Raw genomic sequence first — 18,511 nt, 5'->3', positions numbered from 1 at the left:
GCTGATCGCAGCCCACCAAATTAATTGCTTTACTAAACTCACATAGAGCCACAAGTAAAAATGGCCCCAATACTTTCATTGGTCAAAGAAGGCCAAAATGGTTTCATTTATATCTGTTTCTGCTGACATAACTTCAACTGGTGGAAATTTTTTCAAAGGCTGTATACATTGTCAGTTAGAAAAAGGAGAAGTTCTATTTCTTTTCTATTTTTTTATTTCATTGCAATTCCTTCTTTCTTTTTCATTATGTTGAAAAGAATAAGGAGATGACTTTGCCTAGACATGCTGAAAGAGGAACCTGAAAGAAATTTTCACAATGAGTAGCAATCGATATCTACCTTGACTATGTGCAGAATCTAGAAACTTAAATACAAATGATTACCGTTGACAATTCCAACTCAAATGTGAACCCAAATTTGTCATATGCATAACTAATGAACTCCAAAACACTCTTTACTTCATCTTTGATCTGGACATAAAAAGAAACAAAAGATAATATAAACATTAGGAAAAGAAACACAAAAGATTACTAATAAATAACATCCCATTGACCATTAGAAATCAATCAACTTAAAAGAAGTACTGCAAGTAAATAGAAGTAAAAAAAATACTTGTAATTCTTGTGTTTTTATATATTAAAAACAAAGATACACACAAAAATTTAAGCTAAAGATACACGGGACAGTGGGATTAAGAATACACCAAACTTGACAAAGATTAATTAGCTTTAGGAACAGTTATTTATTATGGTGCAGACTCTTATAAGATAAACTACATCCTTTAGCTTATGAAAGCATCATCTGAGAAGTGACTTGGGTCTTTGGCTCAATGGTAACATGGGGGGTTTTCTAGTGTAAGGTCTTGGGTTCAAATCTCAACAGGGGATAAGGGAGTGTGTGCATATGTAATCAACAGTCCCCCCCCTCCCAAAAAAAATAATAAAAGCATCATCTGAGAAACCTATAATAGACTAGGCAGTACAGTAAAACAATTAAACCTATTCTTGATGAACCCTCATTGATGATAAGGGCAAAAATTCCTACAAATTTGATCAACTAAATTTCTGATGAATGGTGATAAGATTTAAGTATAAGGTTAAAATCAATTCTAAGAACCACAAGAGTATGTTAGTTCAAAAAGTGACTCTTGAAATCCATTCAAGTGGCAGTAACTGTCATGCAGAATACCAGCATTTTAGTACATGACTCAAGATTACAGAAGATTGATTATATAGTCCCTAAAAAAAACTATTATTCACTACCCTATGCAACAATGACTAAGTGCCCAGAACCAACACCAACAACTTTATGATGGAAATTGTTTGCCTACTTCCTTGAGATACTTGGTGGGTAAATAGACATGTCGAGTATGAAATAGGCGAATTTTCTAAGTAAGGTCATAAATACCATTTTCAAGAAAAAGCTCTTAAATACTGTGATAAACAAAAACTTCTATTAGTAAATGTATTGGAGCTTCTATATTTAACCATAGCTAACAAACAGCAAGAATTTCTTTACAAAAAATACAGACTCACCTGGCTCTCCCGACAGAAGATATGGGCATCATCCTGACAAAAAAGAAAAAAGAAACGCAAAAGTTGACAGAAGATCACTGGAGGACAAAGTAAATTCAATTCAACAAGAAAAAAAGGAAAATATGTCAAGTTACTTCTAAGCATGGTTTGGTCCAAAGCAGGTTAGAAAGTTCATAGGACAGTAAGGTCCTCACACTCATAGACTTGGTCTGTCAATAAAACTGCATGACACTCCAAGTCAAAATGGACTGATGCGTCTCCCTCACAAGTGCAACAATATAGATTCTTCAACTTTTCATTTCCAGTCAACCCAGTAGATTTGTTGACATTAAAAGAGAAAAGAAGAAAGATGCATCATTAGGAACAAGAAGAACACCTGCTGAAACCTTCTAACACGAGTTAAGCCAGTAAGTGCACCACTCAGCTCATTCCGATGTAGAACTCCAAAATCAGCTAACCGGAGAGGCAGTTCTGCATTATCATCCTCAAAATCATGAGAAAGATAAAATCCAAGCAGCATGCTTGAAAACATCAACACAGTTAAATCTGAGAGGAATTTTGAATTAAGAAAGGCAAATAGAGAAAACAACTAGAAAACAGGTCTTCGGAATTAAAGAATCGGCCTCGCAAAATAGGCTTGGAAGTTCAACAAGTTAGATTTAACTAATAAAATACACCGCTTGGGATAGTTGGAGAAGCTTCCGTCATAAGCCTATCTCCTTAACCACCTGGAAACCACCCCCTCCCTCCCCTCCCTCCCACTCTAATTGGTGTCTTAAGCTAAATTTTGATGAATGAACCCAGATCCTTCTGGGTATGGTGATCCATGATGACCACAGCTGCATCCTTCTACCCCATTCCGGTTCCCTTGATATTTCAGATTATACCAGCATAGAGGTTTGCTGCTTCTTGACTGGTTTGAAGGCCTATAAGAGACATTTCTCCCAACTGGTGATTGTGGAAAGAGATTCAAAAACTATCATCTCTTGGACCAAAGGAGAAAGCAAATATGTCAGGATACACCAGCTATTTAGTGGGCCCAACACTAAAATAGCAGGTAACAAGCCTGTGTTATAAAAGTATACTGGTTAGCTTACAAGGATATTTTTGTCTTTTTTATTGTCCTTTTTTATGAATTTTGGTGATTTTATTAAGAGAAGAACACAAAGGATTACAAAGCAGCATAACAGAAGACAAATACATAATAAGAAGTGTTAAGTGGGCATAGTCCAACATCAATAAGTGTTAAAAAGTGTTATTGGTTTATAAGGTTGCACAATAGGCCTTCTAAGTGGCCAGTCATTTTTGGATGGAACTAGGCTCAATCCTAACAATAGTATAAAAGTAGGATGTTGCTTGAGCTTAGGCCCAATTTGTGTTACATGTACGTTGTCCATGTCTCAGACTCATTATGTGTAAGCCTGGACGTGACTGAAAATGTTAAGTGGGAGTGTCAAGTGAAAATAATATTACATTTATAAATATTAAAAAGTGTTAATGGTTTGTAAACTTGAGAAATGAAATAGTCCTCCTAACTAGCTAGTCATTTTGGGATGGAATGAGACTCAATTCTAACAAAACGCATACATAACTTATTGGGAAGAGATGGTGTCACTAGACAAATGGGAGAGATTTTTTTTAATGGGTAAGATTCCTTTCATTGTTGTATTTTAGTTATGTTGATAGACGTAAAGAACTGGGTAAAATTGTAATTAGTCAGATATTATAAGCTGCACTTGTCTAAGGTGGAATTAGTTAGTTTGTTTATAAGTTTTTAGTTCGTAGTGGTAAATAAGGAACATTAAAGTCTTCTGATTGTGGCCAATGTAATTAGATACAGAGGGAGTGATGTTTAAGATCCAAATCTCAAGTTCTGGAAATAAAACAATAGCTGGGTCTTCTCTCCCTACTTTGTGTGACTTCTTTCTCTTCCCTAAAACTGAAGAATAGAAGACGGATAGTTACACAATTATGTCTTGGCTATTTAGTAGTCTTTTTTTTTATAACCTCAGATTTTAAAACAAGTGGTCTGCAACAAAACTGCAAAAGGAATCGGGACGTCATCACGAAAGCGTTTTTCTAAAGATGGGAATATGTCTAAGGTTTTTATGAATTGTATCTCAAGGCCTTTACCTTTTAGCAAGGAGATAAGTCCTTAACAGAATATATCTGTGAGGTGGATAATGTATGCCAGGAGCTTCTTTTGTATTATCTTCTCGATTGAAACACATTAGAATTGCAGTGAGAAGAGTTGCAAGTTGTAAGCTTATTGAGAGGTGTTAGACCAGAATTTGATGGAGTCCAATGACAATTATTGGCTAATTCTTCTTTGCAAACATTTGAAGACATATATTCAACTCTCTTGACAGCAGAATCTTCAGAGCCGTCTCCCACTGATTTCTTACCAAATAGCTCAGCTGCCTTAAATGTCTACAATAACCAAATAGGCAGAAGTTATGGTGGAGGTCAATGAGGTCAAGGCTAAAATCGAGGGGGAAGTTGTGGTCGAGGTCGTGGTGAAAGAGTACCATGCGTCCACATTGGAAAGATCAATCACATTTTCGAGACATGTTGGGACAAATATGGCAAACCAAGTGAGAAATGACGGTGGAACCCCAGTCAGGCCAACCAGGATTTAGAATTGATGACAGTAAGTAGAGATTACTTGAACAAACTATTTCAGAAATTTGCTCAATCCAAAAGCATGCAATCCACAATCTCCACTTTTGCAAGTGCTACCTAGCTTAGATAGGTATGTCCTCTAATGCCTGTAATCCTCAGTCTTGGGTCATTGATTCAGGTAGGTCAGCACATATGACAGGTTACTCCAAATTCTTTTCTTCATTATCTAATTGTAAAACCTTTGGGTCTATTTCATTAGCTAATGGATCAGAACCCAAGGTTTGTGGACAAGGTGTAGTTGCTATACATTCTTCCTTATCTTTAAAATTTTCTTTACATGCTCCAAAGTTTATTGTTAGTTGAGTCAATTGACAAAATCAATTAATTGTTTTGTAACCTTCTTTTTCTATGTGTGTCTTTCAGGACCTCTAGACAGGAAAGATGATTGGTAGAGGACATAAATGTGACAGTCTATGTTACTTGGATGGAGTAGAAAATTGGTGAGGTAAAGCCTTAAAAATAGATTCTTCTACATAACAGTGGCATTTCGGTCTCAGTCATCTATCTCCAACCAAGATGCACCATCTCTTTCCTGCATTGAAACTGGAAGTTATGTTTTTTATTTTTTTTTAAATGATGCTGATTTTTATTAAGACAAAAGCTCAAAAGAGCAATTTACAAAAGAGGGAATCTTTCCCATACAATGAGAGATTGCTGAGAAGTTTCGAATTTTGCCAATTTATTAGCCAAAGAGTTGGCTGATCTAGGAATAAGATTCCAATTACAATGCGTAGAAGATATTATGTTAGAGTGTGAGGCTTGTCAACTTGGCAAACATCATACGAGTTCTTTCACGCCAAGAGATTTTGTCTCCTTTTGATCTGATTCAGTCAGATATTTGGAGTCATACTCATGTCAAAGTTTTGTTTGGGCACCAGTATAGATGATTAAGTAGAATCACATGTGTGTTCCTCTTAAAGGAAAGATTAAAGCTCTTGGGTGTATTCAAAAAATTTTATAATGGAATAAAAGTGCCCTTTTCTTTTGATATTTGTGTGCAATGTTCAAAAATATCAAAGAATTTTTTAGTGCTTCATTTAAAAAATTTTGTGCCTTTCATGGTACTATCCAACAAAGGACTTGTGTTTACACTCCACAATAGAATGGAGTGGGGAAAAGGGCAAGTCGAGCATTTACTTGATGTTGTTCGGTCTTTGTTATTTCAGATGAAGGTACTGAACTTCTATTGGGGAGAAGTTGTCCCTACAACTGGTTACTTGATAAATCGAATACCTTTTCTAGGGGGAGACAGAAAATTTTGTGCCCGGATAAGCCCCTTTTGTTGTTGTTTTCAGAGTTTTCAGGTGTGTTTGCTTTACTCGTGTTCTTAAGCTTGGGCTACAAAAATTGTCTCCTCGAGCGATTAAGTGTATCTTTGTTGGTTCTTCTCGAGTAATGTTTTGACCTTATCAATAAGCCATTGTATATCTCTATTGAAGTAACATTATTCGAAAATACTACCTATTTCTAATGTGTCCTTTGATTCCCCTCCATCAGTTCTTATTCCAATTCCAATTGTGCCACTAACAAACCCACATGAAGAGAGAAATCAGAAACCTTTACAAAAAAGAAGGGAAAAGATAATTGTCTAACTAGAAAATGTAGTTGGTGCAAATGATCAAAGTTTCTAGAAGAATAGTGTTTATGATCCTTCTCCAACATCTGACTTGCCTGGAGGTCCTTCCCAACCTGCATTTTCTGACCTCAATCTTCCTAATGCCTTTCGAAAAGTGGTAAGGTCGTGTACTCGGTATTTCATTTTTAAATTTTTGTCATTTGAACTCTTTTTTCCCTCATAAAGGAATTTTATAACCTTGCTACCATCTTCTACTATTCCTATGTCATATCATGAGGCTAGAGACAATCAAAAGTAGGTAAGTACTATGCAAAAAGAAATGGATGCATTGCAATCTCGTAAATCTTGGGAGTTTTGTGATTGTCCTCCAGGGGTAGACCTAATAGGATGTTAATTGTTCTATATCATGCAAATGGTTCCATTCAAAGATACAAGGCATAGCTTGTTTCAAAAGGATATACTCAGACTTTGGGAGTGGATCATTTTGATACATTTTTCCTTGCAATCCAATTGAATTTAATCTCGATGCCTGTTAATGGATGTAGACGGATCTATATCATACGAATGGTTCCATTCATAGATACAAGGCATGGCTTGTTGCAAAGGGAAATACTTTGACTTTTGGAGTGAATTAATTTTATACTTTTTCCCTTATAACCCGATTGAATTCAATTCGAATTTTAATCTCAAGACCTGTTAATTGAGGTTAGAGTTGAGGATTTGCAGGAGAAGGTACATATAGAGCAACCTCCTGGGTTTGTTGCTCAGAGTAAAGAGCAAAAGGTATGTAGATTAAGGAAGGTTATCTATGGATTAAAACAAAGCCTTAGAACGTGGTTTGAAAAATCCAGCAACATTGTTATGGGATTTGATTTTCCATGAAGTCATGCAGATCACTTAGTTTTTGTTCAAAGAGAAGTAATTTTAATTGTCGATGTGGATGATATTGTGATATCTGGAAGTGATCAGGCTGGTATTGAGAGACTAAAAATCATCTCAAGAAGAACTTTTAGACTAAGGATTTGGGCAAGCTAAGATATTTTCTAGAAATAAAAGTTGCACGACGTTTTAATGGGATAATTTGTTTATTTTATCTTATTGCAACAAACAGGTTTGTTGGGATAAAAACCTACAAAAACTCGTAAGGATGTTGGCCAAGATTTGCATGGTGTGGATAGTCCAAACCCGAAAAAATAAGACAGAATATCAACGATTGATGGAGAAATTGTTGTGCACTAAAGTCACACATCTAGACATATCCTTTGTTGTTGGAATGGTCAGCTAGTTCATGCAGCATATAAACATCTTGATATTGTTAAAGATTCAAATCTGGATTATGCAAGTTCTAAACTTGAAAGGAGATTGCCTAGAGGGTACTGCACTTTGTTGATGGAAATTTGGTAACATGGAAAAGCAAAAAACAACATGTAGTAGTTAGATGAGTGCAGAAGTATCAAGACATGGACTATTTCCCAAAAAAATTATCAAGACAAGTCACATACTCCATGTGACTTGATGTGGGAGAAGATGTTCATTGTAGAATTTGGTTTTGTTAAAGAGGAGCCAATGAAGATGTTTTGTGATAATCAAGCTGCCATATTTCTAGTAATCCTGTTTTCCACAAGCAAAAAAAGCATAAAGAAGTGGATTGTCATGTCATCAAAGAAGCTATTATGTCTAGTAAGATTGTGACTCCTTATGTGTAACCATTTGAACAACTCCAAGATTTATTTACCAAGCCTCTTCCGAGGAAGGAATTCACTATTGTGTGTAACAAACTCGGCATGCATGATATATATGCTCCAGCTTGAGGTGGAGTATTGCAAGATGTGACAAAGTGGTAAAATTGTCATTCGTCAGATAATAAAAGCTGGCACTTACGATAGATTAGTTGGTCTATTTTTAAGTTTTTGGTTTTTAGTGGTAGATGAGGTGCATTAAAGTCTTTTGAATGTAACCAGTTTAATTAGACAGAGAGGGCTCAATGTTTAAGACCCTAATCTTGAGTGCTGGAAATAAAATGACATTCAGAACTTCTCTCCCAACTTTGCATGACTTCTTTTTCTTCCCAGGTGTCCAATTTCACAAGTTAAATAGAAAAAAAATATAGTAAAGAGGGCACGTTTAATTTTCTTCGCTTGTCAGAGGGTTTGTATTCTAGGCAATTGATGATATGCTATTTCTAAGCAGTGCCTATAGAAAAGCCTTTCTCAAAGCAAAGACATCTTAACAATTGCAAGGGCTTGATCACATGTCCAATTTCACAAGTTAAAGAGCAAAAACAAATGTTGAAGAGGGCATGTTTAATTTTCTTCACTTGTCAGAGAGTTTGTATTCTAGGCAATTGATGATATGCTATTTCTAAGCGGTGATTGTAGAAAAGCCTTTCTCAAAGCAAAGGCATTCTTGACAATTGCAAGGGCTAGATCACCCCACAGTTCATGTAAACTCACATCAGCATGATTATGCATGAGATAGAAATTAAATATTCCAAAATATACAAGTTCTCTTTCTCTCACTTTGGTAATAGCATACTATTCCACTTCTTAAAAGATGAATATTGAGTACTCTATATCTTCCTGTACATAATAGAAGAATTTTGCCTTCATGGATTCAGGATACTTTGCTCAAGAGTTATAACCTGTCAATCTTTTATGCATATGGCACCTTACCTCTATATGATCGTACTCTATGTTCAAACATTAGACAATGTCCTGGGCAATTCATCGGCTTAAGCCCAAATTCCTGCTTCTCAATCTGCATGAGAAAAGCAAATTGTTGTAGCTAAATTAAAATCCATGTTCTATTTTTTTTAAATGATGATTTTAGTGAGCTGAAGGAATTAATAAAATATTATTACTAAAACTAGGGAAGTAATATTGATAGGACAAAAATTGGAAGGTAATACACTTGATTCTTGCATGCTAATTTTTTTTGCCCCATCAGAAATAAGTTTTCTTATTATAGTTGATAGTATGAAACGTTTCGAACAACATTTAACCTCGAAAACAAACATGTTATCTTTGTAGTTTGCAGCGTGACCGGAAGTTTCCCACAGCTGCATATTGTAAATGTTGGGAGACAAAACCTGCCCAAAGTACATACAAAGATTCAGAAAATAATCAGATGCTGATTATATACATGGATAGAAAGTCAAAGGATGTTCAAATAACCTCTTGATAGCCTCTCTCCCTGTATTGATTCCGTATGAAGTCCATCAACTTGTTGTATATGCGAGTCCCATGTGGCAGAAAGAAACAACTTCCTGGGCTAAAGTGCCAAAAAGAAAAAAAAAACTAGTAGTTGAATCATGAGCGAGGTTCAAAATAATTCTTCAAACAGCGAAGTAAGAAAAGTTTCTCTCACCTGAGGGGATGGAAGAAGAAAAGTTCTTGATTCTGCCCTAGTATTCTGTGATCTCGTTTCTTTGCTTCCTCTAACATATGCAGATATTCCTGCATGATTTTCCGATAAAATAGGTAATAAAAAAAGGAATACAGTACTACTCATGTTTTACTTAAAGCAGTTAAGGTACACCAACTACAGTTTTCACCATGGTCAGTTTTTTTATAAAAAAATATGAGAATGAGGATTTTTATTACGAGAAACACCTGAAGGAGCAAGGTACAAGACCAATCACGTCTACAGCTTATATTTGTTCAGGATGGCTAAACAAGCTTTAAGCCACTTATATTAGATTTAGATTCTATATAATGCTAAATACTTCTATAACTTTTTATTTCAAAAACAAATTTTCCAAGTCTCCAATTTTTAAGTACTCTTCTTGTTAAGGAATGGTCCTACATGGAATAGTGAGTACAAAGATCTTGAGTTTATTAGTTGGAAAAGAGGTTTCCTAAGTTGACTAGTTATTTTGGGATGGGCCTTGGACCCAACTTTACATGGTATCAGAGCTGATACTCATTTGTGGGCTTCCACCCAAATTATCCGCATGTAGAGCCACAAAAGACGGCCTACACGTGAGGGGGAGCTTTAAGGAATGGTCCTACATGGATTATTGAGTACAAAGATCTTGAGTTTATTTGTTGGAAAAGAGGCTTCCTAAGTTGGCTAGTTATTTTGGGATGGGTCTTGGACCCAACTTCACACTTCTAATTCAATAAGAAACTGCACAATGCTTGAACTTTCCTCAACTTATGTTTTACATGGATAGCGTCATTCTTAGGAGAACATAATATACCTGGAGGCGTTTGGCATCTGGGAAAGAGATCCCATACACTCTCTGCAAACTTTCACGGTCTGACTTCCCCCTCCAATAAGACGACGAGGCCTGGAAATTCATAAAGAGTAAAGAATGATAAGTTATTTTTTTCAGAAAACTAAATGAATTTTTAAAGTTATCACTTAAATTGGGAAAAAATAAAGTACAAAATTAAGCTAAAAAAATTACTAAAATAATATTAACTGATCGTATCACATTACCTTCAAACAAGCAAATGCTTTGACAAATGACGTATTTGGAATATGTGGCCCACGACAAAGATCAACTAAAGGACCACATCTATACACAGTGATTGTCTTATCCTCTGGCAACTCATTAATGATTTCAACCTGCATAGGACAGTTACGGATTAGAGAATGGAAAGCTACATCATGTTTAATAGGAAAAGCCAAAAGAACCTCCAATTAAAAATATTGGATAACAAAAAGTGAAGTCTAAAAGCAAATTAGAAGGAAGCTAGCCTTGAAAGGATTTTCGGAGAACATTTCAAGAGCTTGGTCTCTAGTTACTTCAATCCGCTCAAATGGTTGTTTTTCCTGTAAATCAAACAGTTGAACTATTTTAGACAGCCAAATGAGGATGCAACCACTTCATCTAAAACAATGAAAAGTTTGTAAATGCTCAATGGATCATCTCTGCTGTATAAGATAATATGCAGACCTCAAAAATTCGAATCAATATTCATCAAAAGAGACAGGTGATGTTGGAAAACAGATGACAAACAGTTCTTTTAACCCATTCACGAACTGTAATACATTCTTCATTCGTATATGAACTACTTACCATACAAAGAACATATTACAATTGCCTTTTTACAGAAAATATAGAGATCAAATTTCCGGGAGACACCATACCGCAACAGCTTTTTTTGCTCGTGACTTGATTCGCTCAAAATGGTCCTCATTCAATGCCAGGCCATTGTAAAATGCATCATAATAGAAGCCCTATACACAGAGAAAATAATCATTTAACATTATCATCTAATGTGAAGGATGACAACCTATTCACCTCTTTAATCTTTTTAACAGAGAAGAATTTATTTAGAGATTAAAAGGAAATGAAAAGTGACAACAATTACGAGAAAAACAAGAAAGAAAAGGGACACGAGCAATGAAAGAAAAACCATTAAAAACAAGAATGCAGATGCTGTCATTTTCTGGTAAACAGTTTCATTCACAACTAAACTATCTGCCAGAGAATTTGCATCTCTTGGCCAATGATGCCAAGTTATTGAGATGATTCTGGACAGGGTCACCAGGTTCTTGTCAAAAAGAAGGATAAACTCTCGAAGCCGAACTGCTTTCCTAGAGCATCTGGTTGATACTTACCATTTACAAATTGTGATAAACTCTTATTCCCATTGTTCAGGTTTAAAAAAGAAAAAGATGCTCAATGCAGAGTCCCACTCAATGATGAGAGGACAAGAGAAATGATGAAGAAAATTTTCAATTCGTTGAAGAACATAGTGGGCTTTTCCTTCAATACATCAGTACGGGGGGCTTCTGCTTCTTCTCTTTTGCCTTGGGGCGTAAGAAATAGCCCTTTCTCAAAAAATAATAATAATAATAATAACAATACAACACTCCTGAAGAGACTCAAGGTTCCATTTTAGGCTAACTGCACAAGTACAGGACCAAGACGAGCAGGTCTCTAGTTGCTGCTGCAAGAAGAGCACTTGAAATCCTACTTACTGCTCTAAAAAAGATGCCTAATCACTCATAAATGCTACCTAGGCAACCATGTATTATACAAAAGATGCATTGAAAGGCATTTCAACCAACAAATACAAATATGCAACCACCAAACAATTAGGAGTCACTTTCAAATAATAGAAGTTAATAAGACAGGAGGCTAATAGTAGGCACTTTTTTTAAAATCAGAAATTGTAGGGAGTTTTAGTCAAAGCCAGATGAAAGTTCCAAAATATCATCAGAAAGCAGACACCAAATAAATGGTTAAATCTAGCCATTACCTCTCCTCGGGTGGTGCAGGGTCCAATGCATAGCTTGCAACCATACTCCCTCTCAAGAGCCTGCCAATTTAACCCAAAACTAAAAAACTTCAATTAAAAGATCAAACCAAGTTACATCATCACTTTGAATAACTTTAAGTTCACCTCGCCAAGTATATGAGCACTAGAATGCCAAAAGGTATCACGCCCTTCATTGGAGTCAAATTTGAACAACTTGAGTTGACAGTCTCCCTCTAGCGGTCTCAACATGTCACATAGTGTCCCATTTACCTTCACCCAAAGGCAACATTTTGAGCCAAGATCATCAACAAAAAAGATTTCTAGGATCGTCAACATGACTGCAAATCTTAACCTTTTTTCTTCACCAGGAAGAAGAGAGAGAGAGAGAGAGAGAAACAGTATAGATATACAGCAGCTACAAAAGATGTAACAAGGACATGTCACGTGAACAGTAAAATCAGCTTCTTTGACATGTTTGAAAGTCATTAAAGATGTTCATTGAATAGCATCGGCTTTGGGTTTCTTCCAAGGTGTCAACACAAGTACGTTCTCAAGAAGCACTTATTTGCAGGGTAGCCGTCCAAAAACCAATGCTACCTAGAGATGGATTTTAAGGAGAGCCTAATTCTGGCTTAGAAGACTCTAACACCAAGAGCATTTGCAGCTCAAAAAATTGAGCACCCCCACAAAGAAGAGGCCCATATGATATTGGTATCAGAATGAGAACGTTGTTCAAATGAAGCAAGGATTCTACCATACTAAACTCTCCCATGTCATGACAGCTTCCAACTATTTTAAATTGCTTGTGGTTTTTATAGTGAAAGTTGAATTGAAACAGGGTTCCTCCACATCCATTTTGCCACACCCATGATCAATGCCTTTCGATGATCTACTTTAATTATCTTCATATGCAGTGGGCATTTTTCTTGTTTCAATCACGGTTGTCAAAAGATAAAAAAGACTCATAATCTTTTCTTACTAAATTGAAAAGAGTCATTCTTTACATAGCTTAAATGAGAAGCAAGACATTTCCTAGCTAATGATCGTGTATTTCTACTGTAAAAAAGACAACAGAAAATGGTTGCTGCTTAGAAATTTGAAGCAAGGAAAAATTGACAGGTGTTCAGATTGGTCATCTCTCAACAGTCAACATGACCCTTCACAGCAGCCAAGTAACACCAAAAAATCAAGAAAGTAGCCCCAAATTGAAAGAAGAGAGCCAGCTAAAGAAATGATAGCAAATCATGTTTTGTCTCCTTCCATGAGCTGCTCAATAACATTGTTTTCATTAAGGAATCATATAGTGACTATCCAGAAGATTACAGGCCTCAAAGACATCTAGGAGTACAAAAGATATCCACAACATCAAGATAAAACTACTTTAAACAGTGAACACACCCATTAAATCCAAACTTTATACAATGAAACGCCCATTTAGTTGAACAGTACTTGGGAAACCATGGTGGGCCAAAGTCCATTAGTGGTTTGTTTCAGATTCCAGACCCTCACCAAAAATGTAAGACATATTCTCAGACATAGGGAAAATTAGTTATTTCAATGGTAAATACAAAACACCAAGAGTCACCACAGAAAAATAAGTATCCAACAACGTGAAAATGTATAACAGGGGGAACGGTGGAATCATCTTTTCTAAGGCCCAATATGCACCTGGTCCTTAAACAAATAAGACAGCCTTAACCCATGTGGTCCATACCCTTTCTCGGGTCTCTTGGTGATCAATATGTAATAACTCCAAGACAACATATATGTTTCACACATTCTGACTGTGGTAGCAAGGCTAAACAACAGCAATGGGAGCGAATCAGCTCACAGATTCCGAAAAACTTAAGTTATCTGTTGACATTAATAAGCAGTCCAGAAAGTTTAAGAAAAAACAAAAAATTGGATTCAAATATCAAAATTTTGATGAACTTCTAAAAAGAAGCGAACTGCACAAGTTTACTAATAACTTTCAAAAGTAATAAGACATAACAAAATCTTAAGAACTGTCATATAAAGGGAATATGAGAGGAATCGGCACCAACCTCAGCTATTAAGGCGTCTGCAGCCAGACTCTTTGAGATGGCCTTAGCAATGTCAAAAGGTGATGTAATCCACTTTTTTCCTTCCTTGACAGAGCCATCAGGCATAGTTACCCTGAAGAGAAAGCATTAACATAAATAAAAGAGAAGCTCCAGACATAGAGATACGACAACTTCTGTAACTCCAACTCATCAACATTTTTTTTTCCTTTAAAAGAGTAAAACAAACCCCTCAAGTTACCAATTTTGCTGGGCAGCATTTTACGTATATTGCTTTTTTTCCTCCCATCTACATGATAGCTTTATCTGAGACTTGATCTATACAGCCACTTCTTCATTTTTTTCCGAATGGCCCTTTTATTATATACTATCATTATGAATTAATTATGAAAAAAGTTACAATCAACATTCTAATAAACATGTAACCAAGAAATAATTATTTGTTGTCACGTACTAAAACTGCCAAGTTCTACTGGGATGATGAAAAGAATCTAATATGTTGCAGCCTTATCCCTGTAAAAAGCAGAAAACCCTGAAGTGCTAAATTAAAAACCACTTCAATAGGAAATAGACTATGGCATGGGAAACTATCGAGGTGTAAGATTATTGTCCCTTTGTTTTCACCTTGGTTTGTAATAAATAAAGCATCATAAGTTTGTGTTATATTTTTATGTCATGCACTTCCACTGAAAACTTCAAGGATCACATACGAAGTTTTGGACGCAATGCAAAGGAAATAGATAGAATTCTCTTTACTGATTTCCTGGTGCATCATTGCAGGATCAGAGCTTACTTTACCTCCCATATGGTAAATGAACAACTCTGAAATCCACGCCGCATCTATTTCAGTTCTCTTGTGAACAAATTGTGTTTGAGAACATCACAGAAGTCCCCGCAACTAACTTGGTGGCTATGCTAACATTAATGATAGTAAATTCTCTCCTAAGGTAAAGACACAACTAGTACACAGAAAATAAATAAATAAATAAGTGATTGAAGGATCCAAGTACCCATTTACAACTACAAAAAGGTTCTAAGTTCCTTAAAATCTATCGTTTTCACGAATCTTTTTATGTGTACAAATACGCTCACGAGTAAGTGGTAACGTTAGATTCAGAAAAAAAGGATGGGTTGAGCCCAGAAGGCCCCAAAAGCTAAAGAAAACAAATGCCATTGACTCTACTAATTTTGGAAAGGGCTTGTAGCTTCTCAAGTGCTAGTGGTGTCTCAGGTGAGCCTTCAAAAGCTACAAGATGAAGCTGAGAAGCCTACCACAGGAAACATCTATGAGACATCCAAGTAGCAAAAGTTGAAAGAGTATTCAAAAGGTAGAATAAAGAGATATTACACAGCAGACAAAAGTCAAATTATATTTTCCAAATATTAGAACCTCACAAGTCAAGTCAAGCACTGCAAATGTAGTTGTTGTCAGCCGCTTATACCTTAAAGAAAAATTTTAAGACACAGAAATAAAATCTAAAGACCTATCTGAGGGAGCCATATAGCTCAAGCCTAGCACAGTAAGTAGAAAAACATTTTAATTTTGTTTATAAAATCATGTTTGATGTCATTTCTTCTTTGTACTTTATTACTCTCTTTTTTGTACTTTAGTACTCTGGTGCAATTAAACTAGCCAATTAATGGATGCATTTTGGTGTGGAGGCTAAGGAGTCAAAGCACTAATCGGTGCCAATGCCAAGGTTACATGTTGGCATGATTGGAACTGGGAAGCTGTGACCTTTAACTGAAACAAACATGAAATGGATATAACAGCAAAACGAAGGACCGCAAACTAGTTTTTTCTGTTTTTCTAATGAGAAACTCTTTTTTTTCTGATATGTAATTTCTAAGTTCTATTTTGTGTTTAGTTCAAGGGCTCAGGCTTTTCAAGTACTGTTCCTCGTTCTGCATTTGAGAAGAAGCATAAACCTTGTAACTGCCCAAGTACTTCTGGACAGGTCACGTCTCCCACGTTAATTACATGAGCGGAGGGAGTAATATAAGTTCACCCTCTTAATGCACTGGCTTAGTGCTGAGAATCAACAGGTAAATATAGTCCAACTGCAAGGTACAATACAAGCTACCATAACAAGAGATTTTCACCTATGTTGTTTCGTAATGCTTAGAGAAAGAAAATGCTAAAAGTCTCACATTAACAAACAAATCTCTAAAAATTCATGTAGCGGTTCTCAAAACAAACAAGATTTCACTCTTACTTGATGGTATCTCCACCAATTTTCTCCCGCAACGCGATCTGCTCCACTTGGATGCTTTGGAATAGACGAATGCGTTTCTCAGTGACAGCACTGAGATATGCCTGGTCCACGGCCATTGATGGAGAAAATGAGCAACAGGTGGGGGATAAGAGAGGAGCGGCAGCCCACAAACTGAACCAGATCTGGAAATGGACTTCTGATATGTATTACAAGTCGAACCTGCATAATATTTCAAAAAGGGCTGTTTTGATTAATTATAAAGATATATCAAGATTAGGGTTTTCACAAATTACATGAGCGGATTCTTTGAGCTATTCTCCATTTCAAATATCATTTTGAAAACGTTTTGTAAAGAAATATGGGAACGGAATTTGACGTCTTACTTGTCAGAAAATGAATAAATTGTATACTAGGTTGACAGTCCGTGACCTAGGAGCTTTTTCGGTTGTTTCTCGAGTCGCTTCCGATCATCGTTTACAGTTCACGAAATACAGTAAAAGCTGGTGGAGATACGGGTCGAGTTTTCAAGGAAATGTACGAACGAGGTTTCCAGGAGGCTATCAGGGGAATGAGAGAGCTTCGGGTTTGCAGGAGACGATGTTGGAGTTTACTTCTGTTTTTGCAGGGGAGATTCTGGAAGAGCCGACGGTCAGGGACTTTCCTTCTGGCATGGAGCGATGCACAGCAGCACTGAGGTTACTTCCGGCAGTGAGAGCGCGATTTCTTAGATGCTTTGTCACTGGGAGAGAGAAAACCTAAAATGAACGAATAAGAATAAACCTCGAGACCCATTGGGTTTTACACTTTTACCCTAAATCGACCGGTTTACCAACGGATTTCGTAAAGCGTAACCCGATGGTATCGCCAATGTTGGATATTGGCCCATACCATACTATTCGGATTTCGGATAAGGTAACGAATTACGCCCGCTGCAACTCCGGCCCGTTAGATCCGGAGTAACATTGATTTGATAAATATAATATAAATTATATATTATACTTTAAACTTAAAATAAATCTGATTATTATTACTAACCTACTCTATGCGAGAATGGTATATTGGGCGACATAAGTTATTAACCATGATCCATTAAGAAGAGTTAAATTTGTAATTTAATATATTAATTATCTAGAAAAATATAGAAGGTACTTATAGGTGACAAAATTAATTACATCGAAATTAATTAAAGTATTAAAAATTTCATGTGTATTTTGTATTGAAAAACACAATTTTACTTTTCAGACTTTACTGACTATATGAATTCAGAAATCTTAACTCAATACACCATTTAACACACTCGGACTGAACAAACAAAGATTTTTAGAACTCTAGCGTTTAAAATCCAAACTCAAAACACTTCAACTCAAGCTAAAACTCAAGACGATTATATGGGGAACTATGAGAAGGGAAGGCAGAACTAGCAATTAGTGAAAGAACAAGCATCATCTAACTTAAGAAGGACAAGATTTTTCATTTCCAAAAATCAAAAGAAAAGGAATACAAAATCAAAAGGGTTGAAGAGAAGGGGAAGGGGATGACACAATTTCGGACTTACTCTTTCTTGTTTCTCCTTTTCTCTTGAAATCGAATGAACCCTCTCAAGCCTTTCTTTTTTTTGGACAAATATTGATAATTTTATCTTATGATATTTGTTTTTATTTTGTAAAAATAGTCTATTTTATTTTGTATGAGATACCTTTTTCATTTGTTTAAAAATTTAGCTGATAATTGTAAATTTGAAAAAATTACAATTCAATTATACCACTTCATTGAACACAACGATGTTGATTTATTTGTTTCGCGCATGAGGCTTCCACAAACATAAAAAAATCAAAAGATTTCTTGAAATAGTGATGCAGGTGAGAATATCTTATGCGGGTACACATTCGGATTCTTAATCAGATTGGAGCAAAAATAGTCGGGCCCTTAATCGAATCTTTAGTCGGAGTCAAATCCATAGTCAGATCTTTAGTCAAATCCTTAATTGGATATTTTGTATTGAACCTGGGTTGGACCATAATTCATAGGGTTCGGATTTGTTTTATTTTGAGCTACAGCCCGGGCTTGTCAGGAGCATTGAGTTTGTTTAAAAGGTTGTTTAAGGTTTAGGGATGGATAGTTGAATGATATTGATATTTTAAATTGATTTAGAGAAGATTTCTCTACGATTTCAGGGTGGATTTCTTGCGTTCCACCCGTGATTCTCAATTTGATCCCTTACAGGATAATCACTATCTTGTCCGACG

General features: G+C 35.9%; 1 protein-coding gene across 1 annotated transcript in view; it reads right to left on the bottom strand.

Moving 5' to 3' along the window:
• LOC137940019 (threonine--tRNA ligase, mitochondrial 1) overlaps positions 1-16,994 on the bottom strand; it is a 29,227-nt gene extending 12,233 nt beyond the window's left edge. The window contains exons 1-16 of the mRNA XM_068784914.1: positions 16,649-16,994; positions 16,266-16,484; positions 14,053-14,164; positions 12,152-12,277; positions 12,008-12,067; positions 10,890-10,979; positions 10,497-10,571; positions 10,236-10,364; positions 9,994-10,083; positions 9,159-9,247; positions 8,966-9,062; positions 8,794-8,880; positions 8,465-8,549; positions 1,911-2,005; positions 1,535-1,567; positions 383-469 (exon numbers count right to left, since the gene is read on the bottom strand). Of these exons, the coding sequence (XP_068641015.1) occupies positions 383-469; positions 1,535-1,567; positions 1,911-2,005; positions 8,465-8,549; positions 8,794-8,880; positions 8,966-9,062; positions 9,159-9,247; positions 9,994-10,083; positions 10,236-10,364; positions 10,497-10,571; positions 10,890-10,979; positions 12,008-12,067; positions 12,152-12,277; positions 14,053-14,164; positions 16,266-16,381 (1,371 nt within the window). The 5' untranslated portion in view covers positions 16,382-16,484; positions 16,649-16,994. The remainder of the gene's footprint in view (positions 1-382; positions 470-1,534; positions 1,568-1,910; positions 2,006-8,464; positions 8,550-8,793; positions 8,881-8,965; positions 9,063-9,158; positions 9,248-9,993; positions 10,084-10,235; positions 10,365-10,496; positions 10,572-10,889; positions 10,980-12,007; positions 12,068-12,151; positions 12,278-14,052; positions 14,165-16,265; positions 16,485-16,648) is intronic.
• Between the last annotated feature and the right edge of the window lie 1,517 nt (positions 16,995-18,511).

This window comes from Aristolochia californica, unplaced genomic scaffold (assembly GCF_029961685.1).
Source record: "Aristolochia californica isolate CCGP_79_NKW_82.1479 unplaced genomic scaffold, dmAriCali1.0.hap1 SCAF_9, whole genome shotgun sequence".
NCBI classification, from domain to species: domain Eukaryota; kingdom Viridiplantae; phylum Streptophyta; class Magnoliopsida; order Piperales; family Aristolochiaceae; genus Aristolochia; species Aristolochia californica.
The sequence above is the reverse complement of the archived record's forward strand: the minus strand, read 5'-3'. Positions and strand labels throughout refer to the sequence as shown.